Raw genomic sequence first — 21,785 nt, 5'->3', positions numbered from 1 at the left:
CTGTCCTATCCGGTGTCCCTTGTGAATTTAAGTATGCTCTCTCTAATTCTCTCTTTCTTTCTCTCTCTCGGGGGACCTGAGCCCTAAGACCATGCCTCAGGACTACCTGGCATGATGACTCCTTGCTGTCCCCAGTCCACCTGGCCGTGCTGCTGCTCCAGTTTCAACTGTTCTGCCTGTGATTATTATTATTTGACCATGCTGGTCATTTATGAACATTTGAACATCTTGGCCATGTTCTGTTATAATCTCCACCTGGCACAGCCAGAAGAGGACTGGCCACCCCACATAGCCTGGTTCCTCTCTAGATTTCTTCCTAGGTTTTGGCCTTTCTAGGGAGTTTTTCCTAGCCACCGTGTTTCTACACCTGCATTGCTTGCTGTTTGGGGTTTTAGGCTGGGTTTCTGTACAGCACTTTGAGATATCAGCTGATGTACGAAGGGCTATATAAATACATTTGATTTGATTTGACTTTGGTGGTCAAGATGTGTTGGTATCTGTTCTGATGGCGCAAAAGCCATGACAGGGAGAGATAATGGAGTTGTAACGCACGTGCAAGAGGTTGCTCCCGACGCCACTTGGGTCCACTGCAGCATCCACCGAGAAGCTCTTGCTGCCAAGGGAATGGCTGACAGCATGAAAGACGTTTTGGACACTACAGTGAAAATGGTTAACTTTGTTAAAGCAAGGCCCCTGAACTCTCATGTATTTTCTGCACTATGTAATGCTTTTACAACAACAGAAGTGCACTGGTTATCAAGATGGAAAGTAAATGACACGTTATTTTTATTTTTTAATTGAGAGACGAGCTTAAAGTTTTCTTTACTGACCATAATTTTCACCTGTCTGACCCCTTGCATGATGACGAGTTTCTCACACGACTGGCCTATCTGGGTGATGTTTTTTCTCGCCCGAATGATCTGAATCTAGGATTACAGGGACTCTCCGCAACTATATTTAATGTGCGGGACAAAATTTAGGCTATGATTAAAATGTTAGAGCTCTTCTCTGTCTGCATAAACAGGGACAACACACAGATCGTTCCATTGTTGTATGATTTTTTTGTGTGCGAATGAACTCAAGCTTCCGGACAAATGTCAAATGTGATATAGCGAAGCACCTGAGTGAGATGGGTGCGCAATTACGCAGAGACTTTCCCAAAACGGATGACACAAACAACTGGATTCGTTATCCCTTTCATACTCTGCCTCCAGTCCACTTACCAATATCTGAACAAGAGCCTCATCGAAATTGCAACAAGCTGTTCTGTGAAAATTGAATTTAAATCACAAGCCACTGCCAGATTTCTGCGCTCAGAGTATCCTGCCTTGGCAAATCGCGCTGTTAAGACACTGATGCCCTTTGCAACCACATACCTATGTGAGAGTGGGTTCTCGGCCCTCACTTGCATGAAAACTAAATACAGGCACAGACTGTGTGTGGATTTTTTTTTAGGACTCTCTCCAATACAACCCAACATTGCAGAGTTATGTGCATCCTTTCAAGCACACCCTTCTCATTAACCTGTGGTGAGTTATTCACAATTTTCAATGAACAAAATAAGGTTTTATATGTAAGATGGTTAAATAAAGAACAAAATGATTGATTATTATAATATTATTATTTGTGCCCTGGTCCTATAAGAACTCTTTGTCACTTCCCACGAGCCGAGTTGTAAACAAAAACTCACACTCATTCTTATGTTTAATAAATGTATCATATAGTGTGTGTGTGGCAGGCTTACAGTGATGTAAAAACAACATTTGATAATGCTCTGACCGTGATGCGAGAGGGGTACGCAGCTGGAGGTTGAATGTTTGAAGGGGTACGGGACTATAAAAAGTTTGGGAACCACAGCTGTAGACCATGTTATTCTGTTGAATAAGCTGTCCTGATAGGGTAATATAGACCATGTTATTCTGTCCTGATAGGGTAATATAGACCATGTTATTCTGTCCTGATAGGGTAATATAGACCATGTTATTCTGTCCTGATAGGGTAATATAGACCATGTTATTCTGTTGAATAAGCTGTCCTGATAGGGTAATATAGACCATGTTATTCTGTCCTGATAGGGTAATATAGACCATGTTATTCTGTCCTGATAGGGTAATATAGACCATGTTATTCTGTCCTGATAGGGTAATATAGACCATGTTATTCTGTCCTGATAGGGTAATATAGACCATGTTATTCTGTCCTGATAGGGTAATATAGACCATGTTATTCTGTCCTGATAGGGTAATATAGACCATGTTATTCTGTCCTGATAGGGTAATATAGACCATGTTATTCTGTCCTGATAGGGTAATATAGACCATGTTATTCTGTTGAATAAGCTGTCCTGATAGGGTAATATAGACCATGTTATTCTGTCCTGATAGGGTAATATAGACCATGTTATTCTGTCCTGATAGGGTAATATAGACCATGTTATTCTGTTGAATAAGCTGTCCTGATAGGGTAATATAGACCATGTTATTCTGTCCTGATAGGGTAATATAGGCCATGGTATTCTGTCCTGATAGGGTAATATAGACCATGTTATTCTGTCCTGATAGGGTAATATAGACCATGTTATTCTGTCCTGATAGGGTAATATAGACCATGTTATTCTGTCCTGATAGGGTAATATAGACCATGTTATTCTGTCCTGATAGGGTAATATAGACCATGTTATTCTGTCCTGATAGGGTAATATAGACCATGTTATTCTGTCCTGATAGGGTAATATAGACCATGTTATTCTGTCCTGATAGGGTAATATAGACCATGTTATTCTGTTGAATAAGCTGTCCTGATAGGGTAATATAGACCATGTTATTCTGTCCTGATAGGGTAATATAGACCATGCTATTCTGTCCTGATAGGGTAATATAGACCATGTTATTCTGTCCTGATAGGGTAATATAGACCATGTTATTCTGTCCTGATAGGGTAATATAGACCATGTTATTCTGTCCTGATAGGGTAATATAGACCATGTTATTCTGTCCTGATAGGGTAATATAGACCATGTTATTCTGTCCTGATAGGGTAATATAGACCATGTTATTCTGTCCTGATAGGGTAATATAGACCATGTTATTCTGTCCTGATAGGATAGTGTAGACCATGTTATTCTGTCCTGATAGGGTAATATAGACCATGTTATTCTGTCCTGATAGGGTAATATAGAACATGTTATTCTGTCCTGATAGGGTAATATAGACCATGTTATTCTGTCCTGATAGGGTAATATAGACCATGTTATTCTGTCCTGATAGGGTAATATAGACCATGTTATTCTGTCCTGATAGGGTAATGTAGACCATGTTATTCTGTCCTGATAGGGTAATATAGACCATGTTATTCTGTCCTGATAGGGTAATATAAACCATGTTATTCTGTCCTGATAGGGTAATATAGACCATGTTATTCTGTCCTGATAGGGTAATGTAGACCATGTTATTCTGTCCTGATAGGGTAATATAGACCATGTTATTCTGTCCTGATAGGGTAATATAGACCATGTTATTCTGTCCTGATAGGGTAATATAGAACATGTTATTCTGTCCTGATAGGGTAATATAGACCATGTTATTCTGTCCTGATAGGGTAATATAGACCATGTTATTCTGTCCTGATAGGGTAATATAGACCATGTTATTCTGTCCTGATAGGGTAATATAGACCATGTTATTCTGTCCTGATAGGGTAATATAGACCATGTTATTCTGTCCTGATAGGGTAATATAGACCATGTTATTCTGTCCTGATAGGGTAATATAGACCATGTTATTCTGTCCTGATAGGGTAATATAGACCATGTTATTCTGTCCTGATAGGGTAATATAGAACATGTTATTCTGTCCTGATAGGGTAATATAGACCATGTTATTCTGTCCTGATAGGGTAATATAGACCATGTTATTCTGTCCTGATAGGGTAATATAGACCATGTTATTCTGTCCTGATAGGGTAATATAGAACATGTTATTCTGTCCTGATAGGGTAATATAGACCATGTTATTCTGTCCTGATAGGGTAATATAGACCATGTTATTCTGTCCTGATAGGGTAATATAGACCATGTTATTCTGTCCTGATAGGGTAATATAGACCATGTTATTCTGTCCTGATAGGGTAATATAGACCATGCTATTCTGTCCTGATAGGGTAATATAGACCATGTTATTCTGTCCTGATAGGGTAATATAGACCATGCTATTCTGTTGAATAAGCTGTCCTGATAGGGTAATATAGACCATGTTATTCTGTCCTGATAGGGTAATATAGACCATGTTATTCTGTCCTGATAGGGTAATATAGACCATGTTATTCTGTCCTGATAGGGTAATATAGACCATGTTATTCTGTTGAATAAGCTGTCCTGATAGGATAGTGTAGACCATGTTATTATGTTGAATAAGGCCTAGCCAATGGCTGACTTAGCTAGCTAGATTTATCTCCCCAGTGACCACCAAAGAAAATCCTGATTGGTTATTTTTTCTCTTCAGTGTTAACGCTTTCCTTTTTAACAAAAAACTGAAGAATCAGAACATCATTGAAAATGATCATATAATAATTATTTTTAATTGTATTTTATAAATCCTTAGCCTTTCCCTGAAAGCGGGAAAGGCCCTCATTGTTCGCCACTGTGTTTCAGTTAGTAATAATTTGTAGAGCGGCTCTATTTGCCTTCAGAATGCTTTTTTTTCTTCTCAACATTCTGAACGTCTAAATAATTAATGTTGTTCTGAAATATGAACACAGAAACACGGAACATTTTGAACTCTTTATTATGGTAGCGATTTGACAAAATTACAATCATGGTCCTGAATTGGACTCACATTTTTCGGGTCTCGACTCGGTCTCGGACCACTCGCCCCCCTCCCACCTCGGTCTTGAGTTGGTCTCGAACTCAACACTGATTAGTCTTTTAATGACAGATAGTACAAAATATATCCATAATTGTGCACATTTTCCATAATTTTCGCCATAATTATTCATTTTCAAAGTAAACAGGATGGGACTCTTATCCTAAAGGATTCCAAAAACCTGTGACCCGGACGTACTTAGGTCTTCTTGCCTGCTTCGCAGCGGTCAACAAAGCTATTCTTTCAACCACCTCAGTAGCTTGATAGCCAACAATAAACCGAAACATTGACGGTCATAGGCCATTTTTGTGAACATTAACTAATCTTAGTGTTTTAAACACGCGTCTGTTTACGTATCTACTGGTTAAGTTTGACCTAATTTGCTCAATACATTTGCAAACCTGTTAAGATTGATACTGAGCCTAGCACTAGGATAGTCGCTAATGCTAAATAGCTAGCTAATATCTCCGACCATGAGCTCATTAAATTATTCCCCCTCTGCTAAAGAAGAGGAGGTTTGTTGCACGGACACCGAAGCTCTGGGGCTGAACATTGTCGTGAAAGAAGAAGATGAGGGTGTTACAGTGAAAGGAGATGAAGACGTTTTCAGAATTAAAAAGGAGGATGTTACAGTGAAAGAAGAGAAAGAACATTTTGGGCCAGAAGAGGGAATAGAGGCTGTCATCGTGGAAGAAGAGGAAGTAGAAGCTTTCAGAATGAAAAAGGAGGAAGAGGAAGATATCACATTGAAAAAAGAGGAGGATGATGTTACAGTGAAAGAAGAGAAAGAACAATATGGAGTGAAAGAGGAAGAGGGGATAGAGGCTTTCACAGTGGAAGAGGAGGAGGTAGAAGCTTTCAGAATTAAAAAGGAGGAAGAGGAGGCTGTCACAGTGGAAGAGGAGGAGGTAGAAGCTTTCAGAATTAAAAAGGAGGAAGAGGAGGCTGTCACAGTGGAAGAGGAGGAGGTAGAAGCTTCGATAATGAAAAGGGAGGAAGAGGAAGATATCACATTGAAAAAAGAGGAGGAGGATGTTATACTGAAAGAAGAGAGAGAACATTTTGGAGTGAAAGAGGAAGAGGATGCTATCTCAATAAAAGAGGAGAAGGAAGACGTTTTGGGAGTGAAAGAGGATGATGAGGAGGAGGAAGAAGAAGAAGGAGGGGAGGAGGAGGAGGAGACAGAAGATCTGATTAACACCAGTGAGTATTGTCTTAAAAACAGGGGCACAAACTATGCAGTTGTTGAACTGTGTGGTTTTTAAGGGGCGTTCTATTGACGTTCTACACATGAATGTTGTTCTTTACTGAAGGATTCTGCGATTGGTCCTTGCGGTTTTTAAAACCGTTAAACTAGTGATATATCGGCCTAGCCATTCTTTCTTGGAGAATATAAACTGGGAGGTTGGAGCCCTGAATGCTGATTGGCTGAAAGCTGTGGTATACCATGGGTATGACAAAACATACATTTTACTGCTCTAATTATGTTGGTAACCAGTTTATAATAGCAATAAGGCAACTCGGGTGTTTGTGGTATATGGCCAATTTTTCCACGGCTAAGGGCTGTATCCAGGCACTCCGCGTTGCGTCGTGCTTAAGAACAGCCCACAGCCGTGGAATATTGGCCACACCCCCCCAGGGCCTTATTGTTTAAATATAGCCTCATTTATAAATGCCCCACGAGCTTTAGTTCAACTGTCACAGTTCCCATCAGAACCAATACTATAGGTTAAGTTGTACATTAAGCCCACACAAATCTAAATGTAGACATTTCTAACGTATACAGTCCTAATGTTCCTGAAAAGAAAGTGGAGCTAAAATTAAAGATGAATTGTTCGTGTTTAGTTTTATAAATAAAATATGTGAAATGTCCAGACTGGGTTTAATAGCCAAACCCATTAAATAATACATTTTAAAATATAATCAATAAAAAATAAATTCCAATTGTTAAAAACAGACATTTTGTTATGTGATCTTGAATGATAATCACCGGCCCCTGAAGTTACTGAAATCATTTATTACTATTCGTCATGGAAGTAGCACTCATCACAAGGGGTGTCCAATCACATCCGCAGAGATCAATTTGAGACCAGGCTTTTGTTCTTGTCAACCAGTACATACCCGATTCAACTTATAAACCAATCATAGACTTCAATCAAGACTTGATTCGTTGTTACTGATTGGTTAGAACAAAAATCTACTACCGCACCGGCCCTCTGTGGAACAGAACCACCACACCGGCCCTCTGTGGAACAGAACCACCACACTGACCCTCTGTGGATAAGAACCACCACACTGGCCCTCTGTGGAACAGAACCACCACACTGGCCCTCTGTGGAACAGAACCACCACACCGGCCCTCTGTGGAACAGAACCACCACACTGACCCTCTGTGGAACAGAACCACCACACCGGCCCTCTGTGGAACAGAACCACCACACTGACCCTCTGTGGATAAGAACCACCACACCGGCCCTCTGTGGAACAGAACCACCACACCGGCCCTCTGTGGATAAGAACCACCACACCGGCCCTCTGTGGATAAGAACCACCACACCGGCCCTCTGTGGATAAGAACCACCACACGGGGCCTCTGTGGAACAGAACCGCCACACTGGCCCTCTGTGGAACAGAACCACCACACCGGCCCTCTGTGGAACAGAACCACCACACAGGCCCTCTGTGGAACAGAACCACCACACCGGCCCTCTGTGGAACAGAACCACCACACCGGCCCTCTGTGGATAAGAACCACCACACCGGCCCTCTGTGGAACAGAACCACCACACCGGCCCTCTGTGGAACTGAAAATCTCATATCAGAGAGCTCTGTGAAGTTGTTCCATATGAAGGGTGCAAAAAAAACTAAAATCATCTTTTTACCCAACTCTGTTGAGACCGAAGGAGCCCCCAGGGTTATCCAACTCTGTTGAGACCCCCAGGGTTATCCAACTCTGTTGAGACCGAAGGAGCCCCCAGGGTTATCCAAGCCTGAGACCAGGTTCGGTCATTTTGTTAGTCTAAATGTAATTCATGATGATAGATACATAGGAAGTTTCTACATGAGTGCTTTGTAGATAAACACAAGAAAATGCTCTCTTTGCATACAAAGAGGCCCAACCCACTTTTTGATATGAAACACAATGGTGAGATCTAGAACCATCAGCAGTAATAAACCTAAGGGCCTGTCGTGCCAAATAATGTCCCCCGGCCAAATAGCGTCCCCCTCTACGTCACAATGGGATTCGATAAACTATTAGCGTCCGTTGCTATATCAACGGTGTGATGACGTAATGATTAGAATTTTGGAGATCATTGCAGCCTAAATTATGTGTAACGGTTTTCTATAGGTGAAGGAGAGTCAGACCAAAATGCGGCGTGGCTTTTACGATCCATGTTTAATGAAACAAAATACACACGAATCAAATACAAAACAATAAACGAAAACCGAAACAGCCTAATACTGGTGCTAAGTAACACAGAGACAGGAACAAGGACAATCACCCACAAAACCCAACACCAAACAGGCTACCTAAATATGGTTCCCAATCAGAGACAATGACGAACACCTGCCTCTGATTGAGAACCATATCAGGCCAAACATAGAACTAGACAAACTAGACATGTAACATAGAATGCCCACTCAACTCACACCCTGACCAACCAAAACATAGAAACATACAAAGCAAAACATGGTCAGGGTGTGACATTATGTTAGTTTCATCATCGCTATGCAAACAAGGCTGATTTCCGCTACAATTTTGCTGTTTATTAAACAAGTTTAGTTTAGCTAATAAAATGAAAACATTAATTCAAGCTATTTTTTTGGGCACGTTGTTAACATTACAACATGAAGTCCATGTCTTAAACGTTGCTACGTTTCGTAAATGGCAAAGAGAACGTGTCATCTGCTTGACACATTAAAGTCACTTACCTTACAGACCAGGAAGTCAGGGAGAGGAGAGAGAGGATGAGGAGAGGGGATGTGGAGTCATCTGCTTGACACATTAAAGTCACTTACCTTACAGACCAGGAAGTCAGGGAGAGGAGAGAGAGGATGAGGAGAGAGGGGATGAGGAAAGAGAGGATGAGGAGAGAGGGGATGAGGAGAGATGGGATGAGGAGTCATCTGCTTGACACATTAAAGTCACTTACCTTACAGACCAGGAAGTCAGGGAGAGGAGAGAGAGGATGAGGAGAGAGGGGATGTGGAGTCATCTGCTTGACACATTAAAGTCACTTACCTTACAGACCAGGAAGTCAGCTAATTTCCACTCCATTTCATATGCAAATCCATTTAATTCACACACTGGCTTGTCTGGCTGTGATGTTTTTAATTTAACCTGCCCTTCCCTCATCTACACTGAAATAATATCATTTCAACAGTCTATTATGATCTCACATAGCTCAGATACGTCTCTGTTGTAGGTCCCTGGACTAGTCAGGATACCTTAGAGCTCACAGTAATGAACACCTTGTGGAACAGCTGTGAAAACCAACCTGACATTATTTAAGATTTGAATACATAAACTTTGGTGGTTTTTGGTACTGTCATTAATTTATTTTCACAGATTTTTTTGTTGTTGTTGTGCACTTACATGGCAATCATAGACTAAAATACTGATTTCTGGAGTGTGGAATTCTGCCTGTCACTTGTTCTCAGAAAGGGGGACTTGAAGAGGGAGACAGAAAAGTCCAGACATTGCTGCTCTCTCTTTTGTTCTGAGTGTTTGCGGTGCTAGTAGTTTTTAGTTCATCTGTGTATCTCTCATAGTATGTGGCCAGTATGATACAGCAAGAAAACTTTCTCGGCAGATAATGACATCAGCAGTAGCTGTGTATAACAATGCAAGGCTTATTTCACAGTAAAATAAGATAACATCTATGTATAACAATGCAAGGCTTATTTCACAGTAAAATAAGATAACATCTATGTATAACAATGCAAGGCTTATTTCACAGTAAAATAAGATAACATCTATGTATAACAATGCAAGGCTTATTTCACAGTAAAATAAGCCAACCATTTAAGCTGAGATCTATTATCTTGTTGAGGTTCACCAAGTTATGTTGCTACTGTATACAGTGGGGCAAAAAAGTATTTAGTCAGCCACCAATTGTGCAAGTTCTCCCACTTAAAAAGATGAGAGAGGCCTGTAATTTTCATTATAGGTACACTTCAACTATGACAGACAAAATGAGGAAAGAAAATCCAGAAAATCACATTGTAGGATTTTTTATGAATTTATTTGCAAATTATGGTGGAAAATAAGTATTTTTGACAAACTGACATGCATGGGTCTAAACTATGTAGCAGTGAATTGGTTTAGGTCTTATATGACCAACAGAACACAAGTATGTAATATTGGTGATGTCAGAGGCCAGATAAATATTTTATGGAATACCGCAGGGATCCGTTTTAGGGCCTCTCTTATTTCTTATATACGTTAATGATATGCCAGATACAGTAATGAGTACATGTATGTCAGTTTCATCAAGGAGAATGTCATTGGTCCACAGTGTCAAAAGCTTTCTGCGAGTCTAACGTGACCATACCTGTATAGTTCCCCCTTCTCACTTTCCTGCTTGATGTGGTCAAAAAAAAAGGTGGATAAGGCAAGTCATCCGTGAATCCGGAATGAAGCCAGACTGGAGTTCATAAAGAAGTTTTATCCCTCAAGTTGATTACAAAAACAAATCTCTCAACAACTTTGGATGAGGTGCCGAGGATTGACACAGGCCTGTAGTTTCCTACATGCTCTTCTTGTGGAGTGGAACCGCCCCGGGGCTGTTTTGGATGAGGTGCCGAGGATTGACACAGGCCTGTAGTTTCCTACATGCTCTTCTTGTGGAGTGGAACCGCCCCGGGGCTGTTTTGGATGAGGTGCCGAGGATTGACACAGGCCTGTAGTTTCCTACATGCTCTTCTTGTGGAGTGGAACCGCCCCTGGGCTGTTTTGAGATCCTTGGGAAATGTACCACTACTAATAGAAAGGTTTACAAATATGTGTTATCCTTTTAGCAGTGACATATGAACCTTGCAGGAAGGTTATCCAGTCCAGTTGCTTTTGTTGGTGCTCTTTAAGCATTGTAGATTGTTAACTTGGTCCTGTTATCATGCACAACTCAAACATACCTTTGCTATGGTAAAAGTTGGTAAAAAGTTGGTAATGAAAGACTGGTCATAGTGTCCAGAGAAGGTCGGTAACTTCTTAACCAGAGATGAGGCTATAGTGGTTAAAAAAATATTTAAATAATTTGTAACCTTTGCCTGGTCATAACATAAAACAGACCTAAGGGGTTTTTACCTTGTCCAGAGTTTCTGGGCCAATGTCCTTTACATCAGCCTCAAACTGTGGAAGAGTTTCTGGGCCAATGTCCTTTACATCAGCCTCAAACTGTGGAAGAGTTTCTGGGCCAATGTCCTTTACATCAGCCTCAAACTGTGGAAGAGTCTCTGGGCCAATGTCCTTTACATCAGCCTCAAACTGTGGAAGAGTTTCTGGGCCAATGTCCTTTACATCAGCCTCAAACTGTGGAAGAGTTTCTGGGCCAATGTCCTTTACATCAGCCTCAAACTGTGGAAGAGTTTCTGGGCCAATGTCCTTTACATCAGCCTCAAACTGTGGAAGAGTTTCTGGGCCAATGTCCTTTACATCAGCCTCAAACTGTGGAAGAGTTTCTGGGCCAATGTCCTTTACATCAGCCTCAAACTGTGGAAGAGTTTCTGGGCCAATGTCCTTTACATCAGCCTCAAACTGTGGAAGAGTTTCTGAGCCAATGTCCTTTACATCAGCCTCAAACTGTGGAAGAGTTTCTGGGCCAATGTCCTTTACATCAGCCTCAAACTGTGGAAGAGTTTAAGTTGTCATTAACGGCATCTATATAGTGTTTGGATTTGGCCTTATCCATTTTGTATCTTCCCTGGTTTCTACAGTTAATATAACCGTCATCATCTTGTTGTAGATTTTGTCCTTCTGAATCTGGCCAGGTAGCGATCCCTTTTTTCCTTATGAGGTCTAAGATCTCGGGAAGTGATCCATTTCTCCTTGACCGCTGTTTGATTCTGAATTTGTTTCGTAGAGTGCAGAGAGATACAGATCTTTAGAAAAAGATACCAAGCTTAAATCGACATCGTCACAGTTTAGTACATGGAATCCAAAATTCCAAGGACCTCTACAAAACGTTATTTTGAGTATTGTGTCATAGACAGTACCTTCATGTTTTCATTATCTGCCTTTAGTAGTAGTTTGGATGTCTTACAGATACCAAGCTTAAATCGACATCGTCACAGTTTAGTACATGAGACCAATCCAAAATTCCAAGGACCTCTACAAAACGTTCTTTTGAGTATTGTGTCATAGACAGTACCTTCATGTTTTCATTACCTGCCTTTAGTTTGGATGTCTTACGGGTACAGCAGTTTACCATATGATCACTAAAACCAAATACTTAAGACTCCTCTGACTGACAGACGTTCTCTTGATCTGATACAAATTCAGTTGATTTACAGTCAATACACACCCGGGTTGGTTCAACAATCAGTTGTTTTAGTCCAAATAACTGTTACTGTAATTTAATGATGCCAATGTGTTTACATTAATTGAATTCCCTTAATCTATTTTGTGAGAATTTGTAAGGTTCTTGTTTGCATAAAATAGACGGAGACCAGTCTTATCAATAATAGGTAACAGAATTTATTCTCGGAGCGCGCTGCCACGTTACCACGAGCAACAGTTTATATACAATAACATGACGTCATTTCATTACTTCTAAAAATGAATCCCGACCGGTTCAAAGGGAACTTTAAAAGTTCATTCTAAGTTTATTCTGACCCCCCTAGCACAGGACACACAACATAACTGAATTCACTTTTGACCCCCCAACATTATCGATCACCACTTAGTTGACAGTTCTAATTAACAGAAAACCTAGGAATGCACTCACTGCCTTATCTAAAACACCCCAGAGCTCAGTTTCGTCGGTTCAACCACAGGTTAACGACCTTATCTGTTTACTTAATCCACAACCCATTTCTTTCTTCCTAGTTGGAATGGTGTTCATTAACTTTAATTACTCCTTGTCCGTGTCACACGATCCCTTCTTATGAACTCATATTGTTAATCAGATATAATAAAACAGAGTATAAGTTTACTTAGTTACAGTTCTATTTAAAATGAGAATATTGTTTATTCATTTATTCATAATATTCCTAACAATAACTGATTTAAAATTATACAGGGCATTTACTAGTGTACTTTTCCTGGGTGGTAACTGCACATTTTGTATTGAAATCGGCAAGCAGAATACCTTTCGATCACAGCAATTCGATTCCAGTAAATGATTCTGCTTAGAAGGCCGATAGCACAGACCAACAAGTACAGGACGACATTTAGGAAGAAGTATATCTACTGGTGCAACCTCAAGACCATCCATTGTCAGATCTGAACGACAGTTAAAATACACATCATTCCTATTTTTTTTTTTAAACAAACAAAAAAACGACACATGCCGCCACTGTTTTTGGTTTCGGGTCAATTCTATAAACGCTATAACCCGGTAGCTCAACCTCATCATCCCCAATTGTCCCATCGAGTCATGTCTCAGTCACAGTAACTACTGCAGCCCGGGTGTTAGAAGCGAGGGGTTTTAATTCCTCTAATGTCGGCAGCAGGCTCAGTGCGTTCACATGGATAGAATGAAGTCCTCTCCGAGTCATGTCTCAGTCACAGTAACTACTGCAGCCCGGGTGTTAGAAGCGAGGGGTTTTAATTCCTCTAATGTCGGCAGCAGGCTCAGTGCGTTCACATGGATAGAAGGAAGTCCTCTCCGAGTCATGTCTCAGTCACAGTAACTACTGCAGCCCGGGTGTTAGAAGCGAGGGGTTTTAATTCCTCTAATGTCGGCAGCAGGCTCAGTGCGTTCACATGGATAGAAGGAAGTCCTCTCCGATTGAAACAGTCAAACAGGCCATTTTCTGTGCCCGCTACTGATACATCGACTCTCTCATCTTGATTACACTCATCATCATCCCCGCTTGTGTCCGGCATCCTAATGTTTGGCACCGCATTTACCCAGCGTACGTTGCAAACAAGCAAAATGTTACTTTTGAGACTTTACAGCTTCGTCACGTGACAAGGGGTTGATATCGCCACACTTTATGTAAATAAACAAATCACAAATGTCACAAGCCTCCGCTATTGAATTCTTCCTTACGGTCTTACCACAGTTTGGGCATCGTTGTTTAGCTTTGTGGTGTTTGGGACAGGACAGGGGGGGGGGTTGTACATCGCCACAGACTAGCAGGCTGAAGGTAACAAGCATCTTGTTGTTAACACCTGGTCTCAGCGGCGCTGTTTCCTGTCTACATTCCCTGAGCGGCTCGGCTGTTCCCGTAGGAAAGGTGATATCAGGTAAAGTTGTTCACGGCCGAAGTTCACAATATGGAAGGGAAGGTTTCCATCCACATCTTCCTGTGTAGGTGGAACATCTGGGATCATCGCCATGTTTGAATTGTAGAATAAATCAGAAACGCCAAACTAATGGCTAGAGCCATAATAGATCAATATAATAGGGAACGGGAGTCTGGGATTATCGCCTGTTTGAATTGTAGAATAAATCAATGCCAAACTAATGGCTAGAGCCATAATAGATCAATATAATAACGGAACGGGAGTTTGGGATCATCGCCTGTAGAATAAATCCGAAACGGCTAGAGCCATAATATTTTTTTCATTTTATTTACCTTTATTTAACTAGGCAAGTCAGTTAAGAACACATTTTTATTTTCAATGACGGCCTAGGAACAGGGGCAGAACGACAGATTTGTCACCTCGGGGATTTAATCTTGCAACCTTTCGGTTACAAGTCCAACACTCTAACCACTAGGCTACCTGCCGCCCCCAATAGATCAATATAATAACAAGATGCAATCATTTAGCTGTTAGTGAGAAGAGCGGAAATGTATAATTATTGTAAATGTGGAAACGAATTGGTCCAAGAAAGGCAAAAGCTTTCTCAGCGTTACCACAAACAAAAAATGAAAGGGGAAGGAAGTAGATCTATTATCTTGTTGTGGTTCACCAAGTTATGTCGCTACTGTAATAATGACTGACATGTGGTACGGCTGTTAGCGTGACAATCCCATCTGTTTAATTAGCAGGAAATAGTCATTACCCAAGTGAAAGGGGAAGGAAGTAGATCTATTATCAACACAGTCACATCTTCGTTTTTACATGAAGTATTATCACTTTATCTGACAAGGTACTAAACATATTGGGGAAATGTGTTTATCTTGAGAGTCAAGACCTCAACACAAGTTTTTTCTTTTTTCAGCTTTTGAAATTGTCAATGAGTGGAAACTTACACAACTGTCAATAACTAAATAATGTGATTGGCTTAGAATTTAAAACTGGTACGGATACAACCACCACATGAACTGGTTGAAACAGGAAATATAATTAAAAACTGGTATGGATACAACCACCACATTAACTGGATACAACCACCACATTAACTGGATACAACCACCACATTAACTGGATACAACCACCACATTAACTGGTTGAAACAGGAAATAGAATTTAAAACTGGTATGGATACAACCACCACATGAACTGGTTGAAATAGGAAATATAATTAAAACTGGTACGGATACAACCACCACATTAACTGGTTGAAACAGGAAATAGAATTAAAAACTGGTACGGATACAACCACCACATTAACTGGTTGAAACAGGGAAATAGCAGAAAATGTTAATAATTTGTAGTTATTTATTTGCATCCAAAGTTAGAAGTGTGATTAATAGTTACACTTTTACCCTGAGCTTGTTTTTCCTCCATTATTTGTAAATAATGTAGGCCTAATTGTAAACAAAGACTTATTCGCTCAACATGGTTACAACTATAATTTTGCATCCATAGCGCTGTCAATGAATTTGAGTGGTTATGTTTCTCTAACCCCCATCCCTCAGCTTTATACCAAAACTGTGGCAGGATGTTGTTTGAACTGCAGATTGCCCCTTGAGATCTAGTAGACCTGATCTAGTCTATTACATGTGTCCTATACTGACTAGTCTATTTATCCATTAGGTCTAATACATGTATCCTATACTGACTAGTCTATTTATCTATTAGGTCTAATACATGTATCCTATACTGACTAGTCTATTTATCTATTAGGTCTAATACATGTATCCTATACTGACTAGTCTATTTATCCATTAGGTCTAATACATGTATCCTATACTGACTAGTCTATTACATGTATCCTATACTGACTAGTCTATTACATGTGTCCTATACTGACTAGTCTAGTTATCTATTAGGTCTAATACATGTATCCTATACTGACTAGTCTATTACATGTGTCCTATACTGACTAGTCTAGTTATCTATTAGGTCTAATACATGTATCCTATACTGACTAGTCTGTTACATGTGTCCTATACTGACAAGTCTAGTTATCTATTAGGTCTAATACATGTATCCTATACTGACTAGTCTATTTATCCATTAGGTCTAATACATGTATCCTATACTGACTAGTCTGTTACATGTGTCCTATACTGACAAGTCTAGTTATCTATTAGGTCTAATACATGTATCCTATACTGACTAGTCTATTTATCCATTAGGTCTATTACATGTATCCTATACTGACTAGTCTAATACATGTATCCTATACTGACTAGTCTAATACATGTATTCTATACTGACTAGTCTATTTATCCATCAGGTCTAATACATGTATCCTATACTGACTAGTCTATTACATGTGTCCTATACTGACTAGTCTAGTTATCTATTAGGTCTAATACATGTATCCTATACTGACTAGTCTGTTACATGTGTCCTATACTGACAAGTCTAGTTATCTATTAGGTCTAATACATGTATCCTATACTGACTAGTCTAGTTATCTATTAGGTCTAATACATGTATCCTATACTGACTAGTCTGTTACATGTGTCCTATACTGACAAGTCTAGTTATCTATTAGGTCTAATACATGTATCCTATACTGACTGGTCTATTTATCCATTAGGTCTAATACATGTATCCTATACTGACTAGTCTATTACATGTATCCTATACTGACTAGTCTATTACATGTATTCTATACTGACTAGTCTATTACATGTATCCTATACTGACTAGTCTATTACATGTATCCTATACTGACTAGTCTATTTATCCATCAGGTCTAATACATGTATTCTATACTGACTAGTCTAATTATCTATTAGGTCTAATACATGTATCCTATACTGACTAGTCTATTACATGTATCCTATACTGACTAGTCTATTTATCTATTAGGTCTAATACATGTATCCTATACTGACTAGTCTATTTATCTATTAGGTCTAATACATGTATCCTATACTGACTAGTCTATTACATGTATCCTATACTGACTAGTCTATTACATGTATCCTATACTGACTAGTCTATTACATGTATCCTATACTGACTAGTCTATTACATGTATCCTATACTGACTAGTCTAATACATGTATCCTATACTGACTAGTCTATTTATCTATTAGGTCTAATACATGTATCCTATACTGACTAGTCTATTTATCCATTAGGTCTAATACATGTATCCTATACTGACTAGTCTATTACATGTATCCTATACTGACTAGTCTATTTATCTATTAGGTCTAATACATGTATCCTATACTGACTAGTCTATTTATCCATTAGGTCTAATACATGTATCCTATACTGACTAGTCTATTACATGTATCCTATACTGACTAGTCTATTACATGTATCCTATACTGACTAGTCTATTACATGTATCCTATACTGACTAGTCTATTACATGTATCCTATACTGACTAGTCTATTACATGTATCCTATACTGACTAGTCTAATACATGTATCCTATACTGACTAGTCTATTACATGTATCCTATACTGACTAGTCTAATACATGTATCCTATACTGACTAGTCTATTTATCCATTGCTCTTTTATTGAGGGATCTAGTCTAGATTAAACCTCATAGGTAGACAGTTTTACCATGTGGAGGTTTCATTCAGGTCTCTCTGTTTAACCAAATACTCTGTCTTTGACAGGAGAGAGAACAGACTCTCATTCTGAAAGCGGGACGAGTCCTTCAGAAGAACCTGACCCAGAGACATCCAAACCAGCAAGAGCACACCACTGCTCCCAGTGTGGGAAGAGATTTATCCGGTTAGGGCACCTGAAAGAACATATGAAAACACATACAGGGGAGAAGCCTTATCACTGCTCCCAGTGTGGAAAGGGTTTTGGACAGTCAGGGCATCTAAAGGTGCATGAAAGAAGACACACTGGAGAGAAGCCATATCAATGCTCCCAGTGTGAAAAGAAATGTTTCTCACCAGGGGACCTGAAGTCACATGAGAGAACACACACACAGTCTTTAGAGAGGCCTTTCCAATGCGCTCAGTGTGGAAAGAGATTTATCCAGTCATCGCATCTGAAAGAGCATGAAAGAATACACACAGGAGAGAAACCGTATCAATGCTCTCAGTGTGGAAAGGGTTTTAGATACTCAGGGCATTTAAAAGTGCATGAACGAACACACACTGGAGAGAAGCCGTATCAATGCTCCCAGTGTCAAAAGGGTTTTTTCTCACCAGGGGACCTGAGAAAACATGAGAGAACACATTTAGTAGATAGGCCTTTCCAGTGCTCTCAATGTGGAAAGAGATTTATGCAGTCATCACATCTGAAGAAACACAAGAGAATACACACAGGCGAACAACCATTCCAATGCTCTCATTGTGGAAAAAGTTTTACCCGTTTAGGGAACTTGAAAACGCATGAGATGACACACACGGGAGAGAAGCCTTTCCACTGCTCCTTCTGTGGAAAACGTTTTACCCATTTAGGGAACCTGAAAATGCATGAGATGACACACACAGGAAATAAGCCTTATCACTGCTCCCAGTGTGGAAAAGGTTTTGGACACTCAGGGCATCTAAAAGTGCATGAAAGAACACACACTGGAGAGAAGCCATATCAATGCTCCCAATGTGAAAGTAAATTTTTCTCATCAGGGGACTTGAAATCACACGAGAGAACACACACTGTAGAGAGGCCTTTCCAATGCTCTCAGTGTGGAAAGAGTTTTACCCGGTTAGGGAATCTGAATATGCATTTGAGAACACACACAGGGGAGAAGCCATACCACTGTTCAGACTGTGGAAAGAGATTTATCCAGCTAGGGGACCTGAAATCACATGAGCGGACACACACAGGAGATAAGCCTTTCCAATGCTCTCAGTGTGGAAAAAGTTTTGCCTGGTTAGGGAACTTGAAAATGCATGAGAGAATACACACAGGAGAGAAGCCTTTCCACTGCTCCTTGTGTGGAAAGAGTTTTACCTTTTTAGGGACACTGAAAAAGCATGAGATGACACATACAGGAGAGAAGCCTTTCCAATGCTCCCAATGTGGAAAGAGTTTTACCCAGTTAGTGAATCTGAAAAGGCATGAAGGAACACACACAGGATAGAATCCTTTCCAGTGTTCTCAGTGTGGAAAGACATTTTCCCAGTCAGAGGACATGAAAATCACATAAGCGAATAGAGGCTGTGTTCTGACTTATAGTTTTGACAAACTTTTTGTGGTTTGGTTTATTTATAAATAGAATTGTAAGAAAAAAAATAGGCTTACTTTTGTTCTTAGTTAATTTTTTCTCTCAAAACATGTTCACATCTAAAATTAGAATAGATTTTGCATGTATTTGATTTTCATTATGAATTGTTGTTGATAAATATAAACCCTTAAGTTTCATTATATGATTTGGATATTGTTATTTAAAAAATTAAAAATGTAATTAATCATTCATGTGTTTTTCTTGATTCTGATCTTAAACCTCTGGAATTTAGTCGCTGTGTTTTTCATTGAGTTCATTTGTGTAGTAGTTATTATTAAGCTGTGTGATAATTAGATGACGTTCTGATAACATTGATAAGTTGTTGACATGATAAAACACCTCAATGTCCATCAGTACTCTTCCATCAGATAAAACACAGGTGCTGATTTGTAAAAATGATTTGATTATTTCAACATTTAACTGAATAAAAGTAAACTGATATTTTTTTTAAACTGTGTGGATGTTAATTTTATACACCTATATCTATGTATTGTTACACCATGTAGGAGCAGTATAGACCTAGTCTGTTCATTATATACATCTACATGATATATTGTGACACCATGTAGGAGCAGAATAGACCTAGTCTGTTCATTATATACATCTACATGATGTATTGTTACGTTCCTTATATACAGAGCATTTGGAAAGTATTCAGACCCCTTGAATTTTTTCCCACATTTTGTTACGTCACAGCCTTATTCGAAAATGTATGAAATCGTTCCCCCCCCCCCCCAATCTGCAAACAATACCTCAAAATGACAAACGCAAAAAACTGGTTTTGTAAAATGCTTTTGCAAATGTATTAAAAATAAACAACTGAAATATTCAGAATGAGTAAGTGTGTTTGTTTGACTGATATTGTCAGTATTCAGAATGAGTAAGTGTGTCTGTTTGACTGATATTGTCAGTATTCAGAATGAGTAAGTGTGTCTGTTTGACTGATATTGTCAGTATTCAGAATGAGTAAGTGTGTCTGTTTGACTGATATTGTCAGTATTCAGAATGAGTGAGTGTGTCTGTTTGACTGATATTGTCAGTATTCAGAATGAGTGAGTGTGTCTGTTTGACTGATATTGTCAGTATTCAGAATGAGTAAGTGTGTCTGTTTGACTGATATTGTCAGTATTCAGAATGAGTAAGTGTGTCTGTTTGACTGATATTGTCAGTATTCAGAATGAGTAAGTGTGTCTGTTTGACTGATATTGTCAGTATTCAGAATGAGTAAGTGTGTCTGTTTGACTGATATTGTCAGTATTCAGAATGAGTAAGTGTGTCTGTTTGACTGATATTGTCAGTATTCAGAATGAGTAAGTGTGTCTGTTTGACTGATATTGTCAGTATTCAGAATGAGTAAGTGTGTCTGTTTGACTGATATTGTCAGTATTCAGAATGAGTAAGTGTGTCTGTTTGACTGATATTGTCAGTATTCAGAATGAGTAAGTGTGTCTGTTTGACTGATATTGTCAGTATTCAGAATGAGTAAGTGTGTCTGTTTGACTGATATTGTCAGTATTCAGAATGAGTAAGTGTGTCTGTTTGACTGATATTGTCAGTATTCAGAATGAGTAAGTGTGTCTGTTTGACTGATATTGTCAGTATTCAGAATGAGTGAGTGTGTCTGTTTGACTGATATTGTCAGTATTCAGAATGAGTAAGTGTGTCTGTTTGACTGATATTGTCAGTATTCAGAATGAGTAAGTGTGTCTGTTTGACTGATATTGTCAGTATTCAGAATGAGTAAGTGTGTCTGTTTGACTGATATTGTCAGTATTCAGAATGAGTAAGTGTGTCTGTTTGACTGATATTGTCAGTATTCAGAATGAGTAAGTGTGTCTGTTTGACTGATATTGTCAGTATTCAGAATGAGTAAGTGTGTCTGTTTGACTGATATTGTCAGTATTCAGAATGAGTAAGTGTGTCTGTTTGACTGATATTGTCAGTATTCAGAATGAGTAAGTGTGTCTGTTTGACTGATATTGTCAGTATTCAGAATGAGTAAGTGTGTCTGTTTGACTGATATTGTCAGTATTCAGAATGAGTAAGTGTGTCTGTTTGACTGATATTGTCAGTATTCAGAATGAGTAAGTGTGTCTGTTTGACTGATATTGTCAGTATTCAGAATGAGTAAGTGTGTCTGTTTGACTGATATTGTCAGTATTCAGAATGAGTAAGTGTGTCTGTTTGACTGATATTGTCAGTATTCAGAATGAGTAAGTGTGTCTGTTTGACTGATATTGTCAGTATTCAGAATGAGTAAGT

At 39.2% G+C, this 21,785-nt stretch overlaps 1 protein-coding gene across 1 annotated transcript; it reads left to right on the top strand.

Moving 5' to 3' along the window:
- The first annotated feature begins 6,003 nt into the window (after positions 1–6,003).
- On the top strand, positions 6,004–20,338 carry LOC110511604 (zinc finger protein 135). Its single transcript, XM_036973142.1, has 2 exons — positions 6,004–6,062; positions 17,953–20,338. Exon 2 carries the CDS (start codon positions 18,093–18,095, stop codon positions 19,377–19,379), a length of 1,287 nt encoding a protein of 428 aa, XP_036829037.1. The 5' UTR covers positions 6,004–6,062; positions 17,953–18,092; the 3' UTR covers positions 19,380–20,338.
- Positions 20,339–21,785: the final 1,447 nt, after the last annotated feature.

Source organism: Oncorhynchus mykiss, unplaced genomic scaffold (assembly GCF_013265735.2).
Source record: "Oncorhynchus mykiss isolate Arlee unplaced genomic scaffold, USDA_OmykA_1.1 un_scaffold_223, whole genome shotgun sequence".
Taxonomy (NCBI): domain Eukaryota; kingdom Metazoa; phylum Chordata; class Actinopteri; order Salmoniformes; family Salmonidae; genus Oncorhynchus; species Oncorhynchus mykiss.
Note: the sequence above shows the minus strand (reverse complement) of the source record. Positions and strands in the feature narration are given on the sequence as shown.